Source organism: Aptenodytes forsteri, unplaced genomic scaffold, assembly GCF_000699145.1.
Source record: "Aptenodytes forsteri isolate BGI_AS27 unplaced genomic scaffold, ASM69914v1 Scaffold255, whole genome shotgun sequence".
NCBI classification, from domain to species: domain Eukaryota; kingdom Metazoa; phylum Chordata; class Aves; order Sphenisciformes; family Spheniscidae; genus Aptenodytes; species Aptenodytes forsteri.
In genome coordinates, this window is record NW_008794888.1 from 9,044,098 (window position 1) to 9,058,082 (window position 13,985).

The window sequence follows — 13,985 nt, forward strand, 5'->3', positions numbered from 1 at the left end:
ATAATACCATTAAATGCAAGAATCCTGTCATTTACATATAGCTAGCGTAAGTATAATTCACTAATATACAAGTTAATCTTCATGAGCAAAAATAGTGCACAGTAGGATTACATTATCTTAGCATTAATGCAAGATTAACTGGGTTCTAGAAATACAGTAGTAGAATCATATTGTTTTGGCTTAAATTGACATATATAAATTTCTTTCAGATGAATTACACACTACATAATTAACAAGTTCATGAACATGTTCGAGCTTAAAGCATTTCCATGAAAACACAAGAAAAAAAGACAATAGGATAACAACTATATTGGGTTACTATTGTATTGATACTTCCTCCCCACCTTCCCTTAATGACTTTTATAACAATGTATTTCTAGAAATGCAATAATTTTCAGGTAATTAAATATCATTAGTTAAAATGAAATTACCCCCTCCCCACAATAAAGTTTGTTACAACCAGTGTAATAGACATCTGTAACTGAAATTTTATATTCAACGTACAAGTCAGACTCAGTGGTGGTGGTAGTGTAGCAAACTCACACCAACTGTGATTCTGGTACACTGCATTTATTTTTCAGAAAAAGGGCTCAAGACAGTATTTCAATTAATGTATTTTCACTAAAATGAAACACAGCACAATGACATAGAACGCTGATGAGTTAACCCTGAAATACAGCCTGCTTTAACACTTTAGTTGGAGAAAATCATCCAAAATTGAAGCTAGACAAGTAACTAAAAATGAGCTGCAGTTGCATATCTACTATTCTTTTATAGCTCTGGTATCAGCTCAGCTTTATTTAATCAATATAAAGTTCATCTATTTATCTTAAAGAGCTATGAACCAAGTTCTGAATGTTAAGTTGAACTCCCAGTTTTCACCAAAATTTGAGATATTACAGATATAGCAAATAGATTATTTTATAGCTCACTACAGTTCAAAATAATGAAGTTTTGAACCCAAAAGCCTCTCTTACATTAACTTGAAGATTCCACTCTACAGCATTGAAATCAACTGGAATTTTGCCAATGATTTCATATGGATTAAGTCAATGAGACTCTCCACTGACAGCATTTGAAATTGAGATGAAAAACCAAACCAGTAATGACGATAGATATGTAAGTTTAAAAGATTAAAGTACAGTATATTAATCAAGTATGAGAACCAAACAGGAAAATTTTGCCCATCTGTCCATATTTTTCATCACCTTTTCTCACTATTGGATTAAAGTTGCAGAATTAAGCCCAAAATGCTATGTTCCACTTATACACTACTTCGTATACCTGTATTTTGTCACTGTATGCAAAATAGATCCTATAATAATGTTCTTCAGCCTTGATGAAATTTATAAGTGCTTTTTTCTCACTTTTAATACCACATGCACAGCTATGAAATTACTACATAAAGGAAGAGGGCCTGAAGATCACCTACATTTCATTATGTCTGAGATGACAAACAAATCTTTCATACAAATAATGTATTTGGTTGAATATATGATATGGTATTTGATCAGAAACATTAACTATCCTGCTGTTTTCAGCCTTGTGCAGAAAAAACTTCTGCATGTGGTAAGTGTAATGAGATTTTCTATTTGTACTGTACACTTAAGCTGCACGATAATGATGCTCCTCTAAAACCTCAACCTTTCCACGATTTTAGGCTGCTTGAAAAAGTTTCCTACAAAATGGCACGTGCAACTTGTTTGATGATTGACAACGTTATGTAAAACCTCTACAAAACAGAAGTTCTGTATCTATTGGAGGATTTAGTATAGAAATTATATACTGTTACTGTACCTAGCTGTAAGAAAATCAGATCATGAATAGAGTCACTCAACAACAGGCTACAATGACTACTTCACTGTGACCTAGAAAACAGAGGCTTGCTCTCCCATAGATTTCCATCAGTGCTGTAAAGTGAAGCACAGCAGCCCCATATAAGCTGATTTAATGAAACTAAAAATTACAGAAGTTCAAACTAAACTGTTTTCCTACTAACAGTGAAATGCCAAGAACCAGAATTGAAGCATGCAGAAGAAAACAGAAAGAAAACAGGGTTGGAAACGGGGAGTGTGTCAGGAATCCAACAGAGGACAGGAAACAAGCTCATTCCACCTGGCAGTGTCTTGAAAGGGCAATCAGAACAAGGGAAAAAGGAAAAAAAAAAATTGACCCTTAAAGCTCCAATGCCTACATGTACTCACCAAGTGGAGGGAAGCCCCGAGCAGGGCTTGTATCTCGACTGCTCTCACGGCTGGTATCACGGCTGCACCCCTGACTCATGCTGGGTCGGGGGATACGACTGCTCCGTGCTAGCATGCAGCATGGAGAGTTTCAGAGAAGGTGAACAAGTTTAATGAGGACAGAAAGCTCAAAGTCAAGTCACATTTCTGTTAGTTACGGTAATTATTACATTAGTAATTATAATTTGCAGCAGCCTGCTCAGGCTTTTTACAAACGAACTACCTTACATGCTGAGCTGTGTTTGTGATGTGAAATTTCAGCAGCATTAAATGTCTGGTTGACAGTCTGCTTTTTTCTTAAGCAATTCAAGTTTTGTTATTCAAGTAGAGCAGGAATCTTCAATCATTTAGGGGAGCTCTACTGTTACAAAACATGCAAAACAGATGAGGCTAAAAGAAACCCCTCAGGAATATTTTTTCCTTAATTATAAGATAAACATCCTTCTGGAACAAAACAGCAGCATTTTTAACCAGGTCAAAGTTTTTAAAAGTAGTCACAATACCAATATGCTATTTTTACATAGATTTGTCTTTCACAAGGATAGTTTTGCCATGAACAAATATCCTAAGGAAAAAAGGTGTATTGTACAGACTTAAAAGCCTTCTGGAATATTTTTTCCTTAATTATAAGATAAACATCCTTCTGGAACAAAACAGCAGCATTTTTAACCAGGTCAAAGTTTTTAAAAGTAGTCACAATACCAATATGCTATTTTTACATAGATTTGTCTTTCACAAGGATAGTTTTGCCATGAACAAATATCCTAAGGAAAAAAGGTGTATTGTACAGACTTGCAGAGATATTTTTCTCCAATGAAAAATACTGGAAAAAAGCATTTAGAACCTGAATACCTGAAAGATGGGTTAAAAAGTGGTTTGAATTTTAAGACAGCAGCAGCTTCAGATCTTTAACAGAAGCTAACTTCTGCTGCTCAAACATTTCTAAAACCTTGTATTTATGGTTTTATATGCACACAGACTGAGACATATGCACACTTAAGGGGAGCTTTAAACTATACTCTTTACTTTGACAAAACCCTACATCAACAAGACTCTTATCTTTGGTCTGGCAGCTATCGAGCATTCAATCTCCCACAGCCTAATAAGGCTCCTGCCTGTCAGCTGTGTCATGGGAACTCATCATATGCACACTCTTCATTTGGCCAAATGCAAAATAGAAGACACAAGATTAGGCTGCTTTCATAGTACAAAGCAATCCCACTGACTTTAGCTGAAGTTTTGTCCAAGTAGAAAAAACAGAGCTAGGCCCTTAGAAGGTTTGTTAACATCAAGGATTTGAATTTTATGATTTTATAAAATGAGCATTTTAGGTATTTAAAACTGGATTATTCCTAGGCAAATTATGTGTCATTTTGATATGAAAGATATTTGCAGAAAGTTATTTAATAAGCTTTATGCCTGGTAGAGAATACAATGTTTTCTTAGGTAAAAGAATAGCAGTTAATTGTCATGAGTTTACCTTGAAGGATTTAATGACTAAAGAGGGATTTTCTTTGCTGTTTTGAAAAGGCAGTAGCATATTTTAAGCATTCAGGAAAAGCCTTTAAGGAATTTTCTCAAGCACAGAGTAAAATCTAATCTACCAGCTTGATGACAATGGAGCAGAGGCACATACACATAACATGAACCTGTTTTACACGAAAACTTTAACAGTATCCTCGTATTTATAAAAATAGTGCCATTTGCATGCTTCAGAATATATATATTCTCATAAAGCTCTATTGGTTTCTATACAGAACTTAAATGCCTAGACTCAAGCTAATAAAGTTCCCCTGCAGTGCTTCTGTGGGCTCACATACACTGGATCTATTAGTATCCTTTCAAGCAAAACAGTACAGAGCAAAATAGAAACCTTCATATTTAGGCTTTAAAAATCAAATATAGTCTACCGCCAGATTCTTGGTTTGTCAAATCCTTCCCAGTTTTGCAAAATGTAGCTCATCTCTCTCAGATGAATTAATGGTTCTGATGGTTGAATTTTGATGTCAGACAATGCAAGATGAGCTATTGACCAAGTTGATTAGATCACCATAATATCTAAAACTTCTGAGTGAGTTAGGTGGTCTTATAATAAATAAGACAGACTAAATAATATGAACTAGATGAAATTAGGGTCAATGAGTACAATAATCCCACCTCAAATATACAAGGAAAAGCGCTGACAGGTGAACTACAGGTGAAAGTAACACACTAAAGTCTTCCACACAAATACTTGCTTGAAATTGAGGACTCTCTAGAAGCAAACTTCTCAACCTTGGGTCTCATGCTTATATGTAAATAATGGCAGCCTTCACATCAGGTTTGCACAAGCCGTCATTTCTCTTAAGTAGAGAAGATCTGTCAATCTTTTCTATAATACAACCCTACTAAAACTAGCAAAGGCTCTTTAGAGAGGGAGAGATGTGAACGATTAAAAAAAATGGATGCACACAGTACATTCTCCTTCCATAACAGCTAACAGCAGCAGCATGAAGTATGAAGAAAATGAACTTTAACTGCATGAGAACAGACTAGTAGGACAACACCACAGATGAAGCACAATATTGACTGCACAAACAGAGCACCTAAAAACAAACACTGGGTACTTCATGAGTAATGGTCAAACAAAAGATTTGCATGTTACTGGATACAAATACAAAAGCAAGGAAAAAAGAATGGATTGAAAAGAACTGAATGATGAGTCTGTTGTGGACTCCCAGGCACCTGCCCCATATTTTAACTGCTGTGTTGTATAGGGAAGATTGGATATCAGCTTTTCAGAGTATTTTCTTTGGGGACTGCCAGTAAGGGCCAGTAGCCTTGTCATTTAGACCAGTCTCTCGTACTGTCACAGCCTGTCTTTGCAATGCAGGCAGCAAAGGCAGAGAAGACAGACATATCTCAATTTCAGAATTCCCAACCCCCAAAAGTTGGACAGAAATTAAGTAAATGAGTAGCAAAATTGATTGAAAGGAGTAGGCAGGATGAAAGCAGACAGCATGCCCACAGCCAGCTCTGGACTGAGAGCCTAGGACAGAACAAGAGTGGGTTGTTTTCAATAAAGTACCAACTTTCTAGATAAGTTTTACCAATTTCACCTGGAAAGGCAGAGGAGTTGGATATGGTTCACACCATTATTAAAACACACTATTAGGCTGTCTTACACCAGTGGAACCCAACAGATGCAAACACCACCAGCAGAACTTGATAGTGCCCCTGTTTACCAATCTACCACTTGGAAGAAGTCATTGGAGTATGATTTTTAATGATTCTTAAGTGAAGACTAAATATCAGCAGGCACTTCCTTTACATCAATACAAGCATTTCAAAGAGCCTGTAAATGCTGCCAAAACAGCCAAAAGGAAAGCTCTGCAGCCAGGTGCACCCAGTAGAGGCAAGTCAAGAACTGCCTTCAGCTTTCCAATAAACACACACAGCATAACCCTGACAGAAAAAGTGCTGCTGCATGAAATTAACAACCAGCTGTTTCTGCTCCACTCTTTGGAGCATGACAATCTCAAATCTCTCACTCCTTTCAGATCCAACTGTGCCACATGATCTGCTGAGCATCCAACAGAATTAACTCCAAGCAGATAAGCTTTCAATCCATGGGAAATGGACATCACCTTTTTCAAGGAGGTCTCCTCCAAGGGGCCCAAAGAAAAGCTCAAGATTAAGTGGACTACACTCTTCCTTCCCCAACAGGGTATCACCACTAGTAAATCTCCACAGAGCAGACAGCAAAGGCAAGCTTAAAACTGAAAAGCGCCACAGAGCAGGGCCATATAGGTGACCATGCAGGACCTCAGCATGTCAGATGTGCCTCGCCGTGCTGCCTCTTGGAAAATAACATACTTCAAGGTTTCCAGCATACAGAAGGAACATACTTCATGGATTACCTGTGGTCATCATGGAAATTTAAGCTAGCAGCAAGGTATGATGTTAACGGGCACCCATATGCAGAGGCTTTATTAGTTTGCCACTGCCTCAAAAGGGCCTGAAAGAGTCTAGTGGACGGTTCCTGTATAAAGCCCAACTGCACGCAGGGACCCACACTCTGTGTGCTTACTCTTGCACACAGAGCACTGGTCTGGCTGCAACTCCCAGTCACCCCTGCAAAAACTACACAAGTCGATGGATGAGTTATGAACAGGATCAAGGACTTACCCATTTCTAACAGCCTGATCTGCGTGATGGTTCAACGCCCGCTGCACTGCAACGTGACCACAGACTTAAGAGATGTTTCAGCCCATGGGATAAGCATGTGTATCAAATACATAAATAATCCCACAAAGCCTAAAGTACTGCATGTACATTTGATGTCATGTATGCTCAAGCACCTTCTTGAATCAGACTCTGAAAAAGTCTATGGACATATTTAAGACCAAGGTGAGTGGGAGTCTATTTAATGAAATGAACAAATGAAAAAACTGTCAAGGAAAGATAGGGATTGAAGCAGCACAATAAGAAAGCATAAAATACTGTTAGCTACTATATTATAAATTAATAAATACAATGGAATAATGGTATAAAAGATGACAGCTCAAAAGCTATCTCCATCCAAGCCAATATTACCATTTTCAAGATCCAATGAAGACACAGTTTCTGCAACTGAGTGCTAAAGGCACCACAAGTGTCAGACTCTCCTGCTCCCATGACAGCCCAAAAGAACAGGCTTTGGCCATCAACCGGGGGGGACGTGTGGAAACCACACGTGTGACAGATCTGTCAGAGCTCTCTCCCACTCCCAAAGAACAAGCACTGACTGTGTTCACAGGGAGCACACATCAGAGCAACAAGGTAACAAATTACACTTTCAAAGGAATTCAAGGCTCCCATAAATATACCTGAAAGCAGGCAACCCAAGAGTGAGGATTTTACACACGGCAATTTCCCTTCAGATGCTCAAGACTGTTTCAAATCAGACCACATAATGTGATGATCAGCTTAAGTATATGTGATGGTACTATCCATCATTCTTTGTTTCCTCCTAAAAACAATGTTCTTCTGCAGAGTGACAGCAGAACAATTACCTCTAATACTTGGGAGGCACTTTACATTTTAAAAGCAATGAACAGAAAAGCACAATGTATTCATACAGAGGCCATAAAATAGATCAGACATGAGAAGAACACTGAATTGGGAAAAATAATCACAATAAACATGCAATATTTTTTATTAACTATAACAGCATATGCACTCAGGTGCTTTAAATTCATTTCAATTACTTGAAGAATAAGATACTTCTCTATTAACAACATACTCTAAATAGAAAGGTAGTTTAAATTTAAAATACAATGCTAAGACAGTAGTTAAAAATTTAATTGACAACAGCAAGAATTTAATTTCAATCAATTTCAACCTACCTGTAAATTCTTTGGAGATATAAAATAATTTAGTAACAGTATTATTTAAAGTGTTCTTCCTCTACATAAGCTTCAAACTTCTGAAAACATTTCCATTTAAAAAAAGAAAACAGTATTTACTTGTTCAGACAGCACACTGAATACCTTTTCACCTCAATTCAGATACACAAAAGTTTATATATAATGATGATTACTCACCTGACGTAAAAAATGAGTCTGCTGATAAATTTGAAAATAAAAACTATTATACAATATTTACATAACAGTCACTGAGACAAGAATATTGGAAGCAGAATAATTAAAGCATAAGTGTAAAATGCCATCTAAGAAAGTGGCTCCAAGGTATTGAGGATGAGAGAAGCAAACCATTTAAGGTGCAAAATTTCTAAAATAATCCAAGAAGGTGCTCTTGACCCTTGATTCCAACAGACTGTAAAGATTGCTCCACTCATTTTAGGACTAAGCCGCTGATGCCAAATGAGGTATTTTTGCTGTGATGGTTATTCACGACAACTGTTTTTGCTGCCTGATCTAATAACATCGCTCATGTTGAATTTCAAACAGAAGGCATCTCATGACATCTTTAGGCCTACTTTGAAACTATAGCTCAACCTGGGAAATTAAAATTACTTTCCTACAAACCACAATCACATTAACTTGCCAGCTGAAAAACTCAGAAGAATAACAGTAACGCATAAACAGGTTTCCTAGTCAACAGGAAAGTCCCTCCTTCGAGCACGTCAGTCAGCATGTCACTGCAGTGACTATTCTTACCTAGTCCTATTCTGTTGGGACTTGTCTCTCGACTGCATCCCTGGCTCCGAGGGATCTTGCTGCGCTTCTCTGAAGATGATGGCACTGGCTGGACTCTGGACGTTCCACCGCTCAGGCCGCCATAGGCGCTTCCTAACAGCTTACCCGGGGAACTAGACCGGCTACCAGCTAGAAGAGAACCAGAAATAAGGGGAAAAAAAATTAAAAACCTCCAAGATTTTAAATACTCTGAAAGCAAAACTGGAACACAATCAGCTCTAAGAATTTGATGCAAATCACTCAGAAAGCTAATGGGAGTGTTCCCCATGGGCTTTTGAGGAAGGCTGAGGAAAGCCCATGGACAATAAACACTGACATCTGCAACTCTGCCTGTATGAACCATGCTGCTCTGTTGGGATCAAGACCAAAGCAGACACGGCAGTGTATGAATGCCCCAGCTAGCTTTACGCGAGCTTGTGGACGTGCCAGGAGCAGCCTTGCTGCAGCAGCATGGAATTCACAGGCTGCTTCACCTCCTCACAAAGCAACACAAATTAGCTTGTGTGGAGCACTGTGCTGCAGTAAGGCAGCTTCTGGCACAGGTAACCTGCTGCAAGGTAGCTCAGGCATCTTCATGCTACGCTGCAGTGGTGGCATTACTTTCCTGCAATAATTCAGTGAAGGAAAATTTAAAAAAAAAAAAACATCTCAACAGCAGCAGATCAGCACAATAAAGGGTAAACCAACTGAGCCTGTCACATCTGTAGAGATGCTGGCTTACTCGGGTCTGACCAGTTATTAAAGCTAAACTATTTAGTTATTTTTCAGCTGGAGAAAATTTTTAGCAAATTGAGTAGTTGGCCTGTTTTATTTTTCTTGTCTGTTTGAATAGTCCACAGCAAGTTTACATTTGTTCTAAGCCACGTTGTCTGCAAGACAGTCTACTAACCAAGATTTATTTACATATTTACATTCCAGTTGCAGTAGATATTTCTATCTGAAATAGTCTTGCTAACTCAATGAGTTGAATAGTATTTTTTCTTTTTCTGTGGATCTTCATTTGCTAAGTTGTTTGAAAATTAAGTAATGCTAGCTTAAAGGTAACCACAAAGAACTGTGAGAGTAATAGATTCAAGACTCTTTTTTGCTTCCTCAGGTATATAAAAGTCACTAAAAATTTGCTGCTGATATTACCATTCCTGACATTCTATTTGTTTGCTAAAACAGCCAGGAAAACTGTATTTGAAAAGGTTACAAGAACATACTCGGGCAAGCTCACATTCTGAACCAATATTCATGTTCGTTTCTTTCTGAAAAGTATCTACACATCTCACAAAAATTTCAGTTCCAGATACTATTATGACTAGCAAGAGTTAAAGACCATTATTCTGTCTTAATTTAAGGAGAGATGCAATTCTATTAATCTGATGGACAATACCATAACACATGTATTATTTTAACTTACTTGCCCCCTGCAATTTCTTGGCCAAAATGATTCTGAAGATATCAAACCATATACTCCAATACTGTATGTGGTGCTGGCTCCCCCCCTCCCCGAAAAGAGAGAATACTTGTGACAGATGCCAGCCTCACAAACAGCATCCACACCCTGAAAGCCAATACTCCTCTCAGGTACGCTGCTGCAATCTCACTGATGTCAGCAGGGTTGCACTGAAGTAACTGGAAGAAGAATTTAGCACCTGGGGTTTAAGCTGCAGCAATGAGCCAGCTTCAATATGCAGAATGTACGCTTACCATGTTTGATTACCATGAGAAAGCAAAACCGCTTGCCATACACATTTGGATTTATGACTTCAAGAAAATGCTTTTTAAGTCTTACAGTTAGGAGAGAGTGAGGGAGGCTAAAAGCTTAGCAGTTAAATGTGAAGGAAATAATGTAAGAAAGCAAGAAAGGGAAAACGTTTCTTACCACCAGCAGGATTAGCTGATCTGGATCCTTGATTAGGAGGGCAGACCAAAGGACAGGCAAAAAGTGGATTAAAAGACAGCAAGACAATACAGCGTTCAGCATGCGGTTTATGCTATACACAATACAGACAGATTTATTCACAAACATGTCACTCCTAAAGCCTCTGCAGAATGCAGTGAGTTAACGTGCAGATGCGACTAACAATTTCCCAAAGTTGATCAGCTTCTTAGCTAAATGTCAACCAACAAACACTCTGAGACCCAAGTTCTGCTCTAAATTACACGCCAGCCCAGTCTGAAAAATTGCAACAGGGTTATCCACTGTGTGGGCATGGAGAATTTGGTTCTGTGACCGTATTATATTTGAATTCATAAGTTATTTCACGCAATGTTCAGCTTAAGGATAAAGATCACACCTGGTTGGGCTAGGCTGGAATTGGGATTCAGCAAACTAGACCAAGGGACCAGGTTCAGATGTGACTATCCTAAAACTTCATAAGACATTCTATAAAAAATTAAGCCCATAATCTTTGAAACCTTTGAATACTCAACTATTCTGTAAATACTTCTGAAACTTGTCTCATCTGGTCTGATCATTTTTCACCAAACTAAGTTCAGGAAAAAACGTCATTTCTGCCTTTGGATTAGTTTTAGGTTCAAAACTGAAGAAATCAATTTAGATCAGCATACCAAAGCCCAAATTCCTTCATGACCTCAATGTAAAGATTTCTACTTGGCCCATCCTTCTCTCTTCAGCTCTCCCAGCCTAACACAATGCTATAAACTGCTTCCCCATCCTTCCAGCATGACAGAGCAAAGCAAAGAGAGCATGAACAGAGAAGGGCTTTTAAATAGGGGTACAAAGCAAAACAAGTCCTCAGAAGAGGTCTTTCAGCAAACCCCATCTCCTCTTACCCACAAGCTTGAAGGTCCTCAAAACACGAGTGGCTTTCTCCCTCCCCCCAATTCCTTTTGAAGTTTGAGTGACAATTCTCCTTAGATACAGGACAAATATGCAGCAGCATCGTATGTATGGCTCCTAGGGGAAAACCATGCCTTGCCAGAGAGCACAGATGTGTCATGTGAATCAGAGAGCAGAACCACCCCCCCTGTATCTACACAAAATAGGTAATGTCCTATTTTAAATTTACGCCAAATCCCATTAACTTCAGACAGCTCACGTTACACATACAGAAATACAGTCACATAAGCAGGAGAAGCTTGGCAGGGCAAGAACCCAGGACAGCAGTCAGCTACAGACACAGAGGGTGTCTCAGTGGGACCCAGTGCAAGTTATTTAGTCCTACACATCATAGCAACATGAAATTCTGCTGCACAACTGGTAAAAAAATGGCAGCAACTAAGCACTCAAATTTGGGACCCTATTTGTCAGCAAGAGTACACACTGGCTGAGTGGGGATTCATTTTGTTCTATGTCCCAACATTATTAGCAGAAGTGAGCCAAATCATCAGCTGATACTACTACAATTCAAGAGAAACATATTAATAACTATTTGTTCTGCTCCCCCAGAAATAAAACACTTCTTACGCTGGGACTGGGAAACTACTTTAGCCCGGCTGCGGCCTCGGGTATCAGCAGGCGTTGAGGTGACGCTTGTGGCACTGCCAGAGCTCTGTCTTCTTGTACGAATCCGACCTGGAGGAATGTAAAGACAAATCAGACTGTCAAGAGGTTTCTTCCAAAGGCAGCAGCAGTGTCTAACATGCTGTTCTATGCTTGCAGGATTGCTATACACACAATTAAGCAGGGTACAAAATAAAAATTTTACAGGCATAGGCAACATCTTTCATTAGACTGGCTGAGACGCAGGGCAGGGAGTGGAAACAGTCACGGTCCACAAGTCTGAAACTTCTTTGCTTTCTGTAATGCTATCAGCCAGTTTAATTAAAAAATATTACCTCTCCCATAGCCTTTGCTTCTGTTCTATAGTAGCTTCTTTACAAAGGATCGACAACAAAAATTTCAGTCTCCTAAATGCTGCTTCCTATATCAAATTATTACTTTCTGACAAGGCGATCACTCTTTCAGAGACAGGTGTGACAGATGCCCCCACAAATTCCATTGCTGGGATTTCCAATTAGCAGTTCGGTGCTTTATATCCTGCTCTACAAGCAGAGGCTGGCATGCACTCCCGCAAGAGTCTGTCAACACAGCCTGACTACGCTTCTATTTCAGGCTCATTGAGTTTTCCCTGCTGTTTACAGATCCCTCATATTTATCCCGAGATCAGTGTAACTTTACTTGTAATGGAGAGTCCCATTTAACACAATCAATGTCGTGGAAAAATGATTCTGTGTGTCTGCTCTTTATTTAAGCGGAGAATGGATAAAAAGTCTCAAAGTGTTCTTGGCCCTTTTTCTGTCCTTTCCTCATGAAAAAGCCACAGAAATTTAAGCTAGAAAAGCTTACAGGGTCATCAGTTCATCCCCTTCCTGGGGCAGGGCTGTTTCCTACAGAATGTTCTTTCCAGTGCTAAGCTTCAATTATCTGTCTCTAGTTAATGGGAAAGAAATGATAATTAAGAGCAACACAAAGAAAGCCTCCATTAGCACTTTTCAACAACTCAGTTCTCAGCCAAATCTGAAGCTGTTTCTCAGGACTGATGCCAGTGCTATCCTGCATTCAGAGGATGACTTCAAGTTTCAGGCACAATAATAAAAGGATTTTCCACAACAGGTAAGAGAAGAGTCTAGACAACTGCACCCACCAGTTAGATATTCATCTCCTGCCCTTTGTCTCCACCATAAGCATACAGAGAAATATGAATAGGGAGATATACACTTCCCACCCAAAAAAATTACTTCACATAGGGTACACATGCAGGACAAAACAATAGCAAGCAGCCCAGGCTGAACGGATTGAGAACTCTGTTATTCTGAGCTCTCACAATACTCGTAACATGGTCTGCAAGTTTCTGATAGACAAAGTGACAAGGAGATGTTTAAGAAGAAAGCCTAGATTTGTTTGCAGGGGAAAAAGCCTAGAAGACAGCTGAACTTCAGACCTCTCCACCAGCATCTAGTTTTAAAATAGCTCAGTAGGCAAGATAGAGATCTAAATTCAAACAATTATTTGTAGGCAAGACATAGAAGAAATCACTAGCATAAAACTGGGAAAATATAAACCAACCACTTTTTAACTACTGGCTCAACTAAACAAGCTCTGAGCATGTCCACATGGCTCCAGTCATGAAACTGGCTGCTAAGATCTTCTTACCACCAGGAAGGCTGCAGATCTCCTCTGCTCTAGGACATTATCTGCCCCTTACAAATGGTCAGCCTGATACGCAACCTAGAGACAGCTCTATAGCTCTTTGCTGGCCTATTCCCATCCCTCGCAAGTTTGGCACATGCGCAGCTACACACAGATGAGCAGAGCTACTGTGCCACTTGCCACAAGGTGCATACCCCAAACCCCACCGCAGGCCTAAAGCAGGTGTACGTGGGTGTCCTGGTTTCGGCTGGGATAGAGTTAATTTTCTTCCTAGTAGCTGGTACAGTGCTGTGCTTTAGATTTAGTATGAGAATAATGTTGATAACACACCGATGTTTTAGTTGTTGCTAGGTAGTGCTTCCACTAGTCAAGGATTTTTCAGCTTCCCATGCTCTACCAGCTGAGAAGGCTGGAGGTGCACAAGAAGCCGGGAGGGGGCACAGCCAGGACAGCTGACCC

General features: G+C 39.3%; 1 protein-coding gene across 1 annotated transcript in view; it reads right to left on the reverse strand.

Moving 5' to 3' along the window:
- CLASP1 (cytoplasmic linker associated protein 1) overlaps positions 1-13,985 on the reverse strand; it is a 186,045-nt gene that overhangs the window by 64,974 nt on the left and 107,086 nt on the right. The window contains exons 20-21 of the mRNA XM_009274983.2: positions 11,841-11,948; positions 8,384-8,551 (exon numbers count right to left, since the gene is read on the reverse strand). Of these exons, the coding sequence (XP_009273258.1) occupies positions 8,384-8,551; positions 11,841-11,948 (276 nt within the window). The remainder of the gene's footprint in view (positions 1-8,383; positions 8,552-11,840; positions 11,949-13,985) is intronic.